At 38.0% G+C, this 5,869-nt stretch overlaps 1 protein-coding gene across 1 annotated transcript; it reads right to left on the reverse strand.

Moving 5' to 3' along the window:
- Positions 1-2,618: 2,618 nt before the first annotated feature.
- LOC107103362 (monocyte chemotactic protein 1B-like) lies at positions 2,619-3,780 on the reverse strand. The gene is made up of 3 exons (XM_015403036.1): positions 3,660-3,780; positions 3,353-3,470; positions 2,619-3,263 (listed from the first exon to the last, which is right to left on the reverse strand). The coding sequence occupies exons 1-3, from the start codon at positions 3,718-3,720 to the stop codon at positions 3,149-3,151; spliced, it is 294 nt and encodes a 97-aa protein (XP_015258522.1). The 5' UTR covers positions 3,721-3,780; the 3' UTR covers positions 2,619-3,148.
- Between the last annotated feature and the right edge of the window lie 2,089 nt (positions 3,781-5,869).

Raw genomic sequence — 5,869 nt, forward strand, 5'->3', positions numbered from 1 at the left:
TATATATTTGTATGTCTACTTCTATCTCCTTTAAACCCAGTCGGCGTTGTCAGAAGGCCGCTCACACAGAGCCTGGTTGTAGCTTTTGTTAAAAGGGAGTTTTTACCCTCTACTGTCATTGAATTCATACTCGGGTTGGCTGAAGAGACAACAAGAAAGTGCAGGCAAAAATCGGTGCTGCAAGCTCATCCAAGAGAAGCATGTCTTGCAACTTAATGAGATGACCTGTGTTGTGAACTGGAGATAATTAACTAAACTGAATTGAATTAAACCAACACCATCACTGCCCTTGTGATCAGAATCACAGTTATGCAGAAAACAAGAGAACCCCAGCACCTCAGTACGAGCTAGATCAGAATGCTTGGCTCTTTCCCTGGGAAATCCTTTTGAAATCCACATCGAAGAAAGTTTTCCCTAGATTTATTGACTTAGACAACTTTAATTGTCATTTTGTATACACAGAGTGTATACAAAACGAAATTTCATTTTGCAGTGATCAAATGTAAAAAGTGTGGGAGAAAAAACATTGTGCATTGGCTCTTTTTATTGGTACTCCCACATTCCAACTCGTACAGATTAAGCTGCTAATTTCCAACCTCAGACCCATCAACCATCTACTGCTTAACTCTCCTTGACTTTGTTTCATCCACTATTAAAGTCAGCAGTTCAATAATTCTGTTGAGATTAAATGTCTGGTATGTAACAGGAACGACTCTCTTCGTGAACCCACCTGCTGAAGCGGAGAAGAGAGCTATCCAGCTCCGGTTTACATACCTATGACCTCTGAAGGTAAACAGCTGTGCCCAGTTGCTGTTTACCAAAAGCTGTTGGAAGCCGCTGGCCATACTGGTCCTGTCACTTCCTGAGACAATGCTGCCACTGCCTAAGATGCCACAGATGGCATGAAGGGAGTCGCCTGCCTTCAGCCTTCACTACTTGAGGCAAAGCAACCACCTAACTGCCATAGCTAAAGGGAAATGTCCCGGGCTACTGTGAGTTGTAAAATTAACCCATGCAAAGTTGCCTCCATATTTTGCATCGGATTAATCAAAATATGTTTGAGAGCTGCTGCTGGAGTAACGGACTGGAGCGAAGAAGAGGTTTGAGCTGACCTAACTGGGCCAGAAAGTCCCTTTCGCCACACCAAGCCAAAACAGTAACATCCATACTTGCCTCTTTCCATCTGATTAATAAGTGCTCTGCTTGGGCGAACTTAGTAAAACAGATTGTTGTGCATGTGTTTGCATTTTATTTGAAATAAACTTTCTGATTTCAACTGTTGATGGTTGTAATAGTTCTGAACTGATTGCTAATGGTCACTGAGCTGACAGAACAACCAACGTGGGTCTGAAGGGACTACTAAATTGACTGGTTAGGATCGTTAGCTCCCAACTTCCTCATGCCAGCCACATTGTAGAGGCCATGTTGTGAGCTCTATAACCTTTCCTTTGCATCAGCTGGACCCGCCCAGACCAGACCTCCTGGAGCCAGCTAAGCTAACTCATTATCTTTCAGCGTCATCACAGTTTAATGCATTCCTGAGTCATTTTTTCATTTTTAACTATAAAACAGAATTAAACTGCACTGCTTTGACTGCATTTAATATATCTGCATCAGGGTTTTTTTTTTCAGATTCATCTGCTACTATTTTAAAGGACACTTTTAATGCATTAAGCCTTAAAACTTAAAACAGAGACTCTTAAACGGACCCCTAAGCCCCCTTTCATTTGTTTATTTACTTGTTTTTATTTTCATTAGTGTTTAGTGTCTGTGTAGTTATTAGATATAATAATACTGTGTTATTATTAGCTAATAAAGATATTATTGCTCTTTAACCTGTTGTCTTTTGTGTTTATTTTACCAAGTGAACGATTTATTACTCAGAACAGATTCACTCTTCTTTCAGTAACAAATGAACAGAGACAGATTTATTTAGTTGGTGATGAATAACTCTGCTAATAGCCATAGTCTAAATTACTAAATTGGTGAAGGCAACTGGATTTAGGCATCCCGTCCAGGAGTCCATCCTTTTATATAAGAGACTAAGAATCTTGGTGAGGAAGCAAATTAGTTATAATCATTCAACTCAAAATAATTAGTTTTCCCTTTATTTGAATTACCTATTAATTAGCTATAACTTCCAGTTCTAGTTATTCAATATATTGATAATCTTCGGGTAAAGTTGCACAACAATTCTTAGCAAACTGCAAGATTAAAACAAATGTACCTGTCATCTTTTCCACGCAGTTTCCTGGTTCTTGGCTCTCTGGTCCTCCCCCAGGATTTCAGTGTTGTCTTGTCCCTCCTCTGTGCAATAAACACTAACTTTTACTAGTCTCCTGTGGGTTTATCTGTGTATGCTGATTTAAGAAAATAAACACTACTATTAAAAAGCAAGGTTTGTCAGTCTGTAATATGTAATATGTAAGTAATATGAATACAAATTAGATTTCTTATCGTTGGTCAGACCTTGTGTTGCTATTGTCTTATGTATGATTTGAATCAACTGATTTTAAGATGATATATGTTTAAATGTAATAATAAACTGAACTGAAATCAAATTACTTAAAATTTCACACACAAAAGTTGGTTTGAAAAGTAATTTTTATTCTGTAAAAATCCCATTGTTCAAGCATACAGAAAATGATTACAAACTCCTAAATAAGTTACAATACTTAAAGGATTAAAATACTGAAAGGATTACAATACTGCTGTCACTAATGAAGTATAATAAGACTTTAAATAAAATCAGGATTAAGGTGTTACATGAGCAAGTGCAATATTCGTAGCTTATATGATAAAGATTACTCTGTGGTTTTGGAAGACATTTGTCTTTTACAATAGTTGCTTTGCTAAGGTCAGTTCAAAGTACAATAGAGGTAAAGCTCACAGAGTTAATGGTTGAACTTTAAATGTCGTATTTTACAAAAATACTTCTGCTGTTCTGTATGAGAACCACAAAAAAAAAAAAAAATACTTCATTTACATGAAGAATATTTGATTCCCTTCATTTCATCCCAGTAGTCTGCCATAAAATATTAGAATTTTTGGTAAATATAGAAGAGAGCTGCTATTTTCTGGAAGAAACTGTAGCATCACATCCAACCTACATAACCATGCAGGCTGGCTTGTGGGTAGATCATCACTTTTACAGGTTGATGTTTAAACCAGAACCTTCTTCGGCATCCAGTTGGCGGATGAGCTCCTTCACCCAGGGTGCTGAAGGTCTGACACACAGCTGACGGCCTGCAACTGTTTTCAGCCTGGAAATGAAAAAGGAAGAGGAGACCGTCAGGAGATCCAGGAGTAGATAAAGTATCACTGGTGCACTTCTGTAACAGTGAATACTCACACAAAGGCAGGGTTAGGGCAGCGCTGACTGGTTCTGGTGTAGTCCACCACTCTATGTTTTGAAATCGGGTTTTCATTGAACTGGAAGCAGCACTTCCTTGGTCCAACTCCACGCAGACCTGCAAACAGAAACATGTTCAACATAATGGTCGACTTTAGTTACCTTTCTTAGTTTCCTTTTAAAATTATCATTAATCATTACCAGTTAAGACATTTGATATTTTCCAAACAGGTTAGATAAAAGGTAATCCATGCATCAAATTTGTGTATCTAAATTACTGTATTCTTATTTTTAAGCTTCACCTTACCTTCAGTGAAAGCGATGACAGCCATCATCAGCACAATCGCAGACAGAACCAGACGAGCCATCCTGAAGTTTGTCTTTTAGGCAGCGGCAGGCTATTTTATGTAAGCTTAGGTCAGTTTGTTGTTTCTGCTGTTTAGCGAGGATCTGCTCTCATATTTATACTCATATTAAGAGGAACTAACAACAAATCGTTGTCATCATGGGGGATTACCGACGTGTATGGAAGATTTCGGTTTTATTGTTCCTTTTAGTGTGTAAAACATTTTCAGTTCTTTTCTGCTATTACGAGGAAGAGCATCATTGTAGTTTTTGAATCTAGTGTTGTCCTAAGATCTATTTTAATCACAGATCCTCAGATGAGAATTTAATTTAATGAAAAACATTGTACATAAAATGAAAATATTTAGTTTTTGTCATTAAATTGAATTTATAGAAAAATTAAACTTTTGTGGAAAGCAGGTGATACATTTTTTGATACAACAACTACAACGACTGGATAACAAATAACCTATGAGTTACTGCAACATTTAATTTATGGACCTTTTTTTTCTGTTTATTTTTAAATTTTTTTGGGTTCTCGAGTATGCTTTGTTTTGTTCTGTGTTATCCTGATTCATTTTTGTACTCTTAGTTTTGCTCTTCCTGGAAAACACTTTTCTACATACCGGTAATTGGTTTTGTTTGTTGCCTGGTCTAGGTTCTGTTAGTTATTTATCTTTAGGGCATGTTCTCATCTTATCTTGTAGTGTTTTTCCCCTTGGTCATTCCTTATGTTTTAGTCGTTAGTCTGTTCTCTCCTCTAGTCTCATGTAAGTTCTTTCTAGTTTCCTTTAGATCATGTTGTTTCCACTTGTTATTCTATGTTGCTCCCTAGTGCCCTTTCATTTCCCCTTAGCTCTCTCTATTTACCTCTGTTACCTCTGTATGTTACCCCTTATAGACGTGAAAAATGATGACAAAATGACACAGGGATACGTATCACCGCTTATGCCTTTACTCGTGTATGTTAAGTGTGGCAAACAAAGAAAAAACACCCCTCAAAGCTTCTCTACTATGAAGAACAGGGCAAAATAATCAGATTTGTTCCCAAGAACAGTCATCGTATTAAGTACATAGGTGAGGATTGTTTCGTCACCCTGATGTTCCCCACAACTTAGCCTTGCCCGCTAAAAGAGTGATTAAATAAGCCACTTTAGCTCTATCAGAAGGAAACATGGAGGGCACAAGTTTGAAGTGAATTTCAAACTGAGTCAAGAAGGCCTGACAATGCTCTGAATTACCCTTAAACAGTTTGGGAGGGGGCAGATGTGGTTCCAGACAAGCCGTGACAGAATCATGACAGTAGTCAGCTTCAGATTCCAAAATACCTACACGACAGCCTAATTTTACAACAGTACAGTGGTCAATCTTTTGACTTTTTTTTAATAACTTTCAAACAAAAGCAGCACAAACATAAAATGTTGCTGGATGAACACAGTCAAATCAAATGACTACAGCTTATTTAGATTTTAGAATCTTCACTCAGGTCCATGTTTGCATTTTTCATCGTGATCTTAATCTTGATCTCCTTCTTTGTTACTCTTATAAGCAGAGGAAGGCTTAAGGCTGATTTATACTTCGAAACTAGGTCATCTGCGTAGGTGTCGCAGTAAACGCAGAGACTCTGCTACACCTCTCCCAAATTGTAGGTGACTGCAGACAGTGCCACAGACAGGAAGCCTTTGATTGGTCAAATCGACATTCGCTCTACACAATGCGTCTCCTGTTTGGTAACTTACCAGCTTGTTTCATTTGTATGACTGTGTTAGAGAATGTGTTTTATGACAGTCACCTTAAGGGGGATGTTACGACAGTGAAGTGTTTTATGGCAGCGAATGGTTTATATTCGGACGGGTGTTAAATGAGCGGATGTTAAATAAAACGGAGTGCTGAAACAATAACATGGAACTCATCATTCTAGAATAAACGGACAAGTTTATTACATGGTGTCAGAAGTGGCGGAGCTATGGCAAAGTTTCAACCACCGGAGAGTTTTTGTTTCGAGAACCCGGCGGAGTGGCCTGATTGGAAAAAACGTTTTTCCCGTTACAGGACTGCAACTAAACTGGATAAGGAAGATGGTCTGGTTCAAGTGAGCACGCTGATTTATGCACTTGGTAAGGAAGCGGAGAACATACTGAGCTCTTTTACCTACGGAGAAGGTGAAAATGA

This window comes from Cyprinodon variegatus, unplaced genomic scaffold (assembly GCF_000732505.1).
Source record: "Cyprinodon variegatus isolate N-32 unplaced genomic scaffold, C_variegatus-1.0 Scaffold1430, whole genome shotgun sequence".
In the NCBI taxonomy this organism is placed as follows: Eukaryota; Metazoa; Chordata; class Actinopteri; order Cyprinodontiformes; family Cyprinodontidae; genus Cyprinodon; species Cyprinodon variegatus.

Bases quoted from the DNA above. Each gene is read 5' to 3' on its own strand.
- LOC107103362 (XM_015403036.1), bottom strand. From the start codon at position 3,720: ATGGCTCGTCTGGTTCTGTCTGCGATTGTGCTGATGATGGCTGTCATC. The intron at 3,471-3,659 runs GTAAGGTGAAGC...TTCTGTTTGCAG, and splicing joins TGTCATCGCTTTCACTGAAG to GTCTGCGTGGAGTTGGACCA. The intron at 3,264-3,352 runs GTGAGTATTCAC...TTTCATTTCCAG, and splicing joins TGCCCTAACCCTGCCTTTGT to GCTGAAAACAGTTGCAGGCC.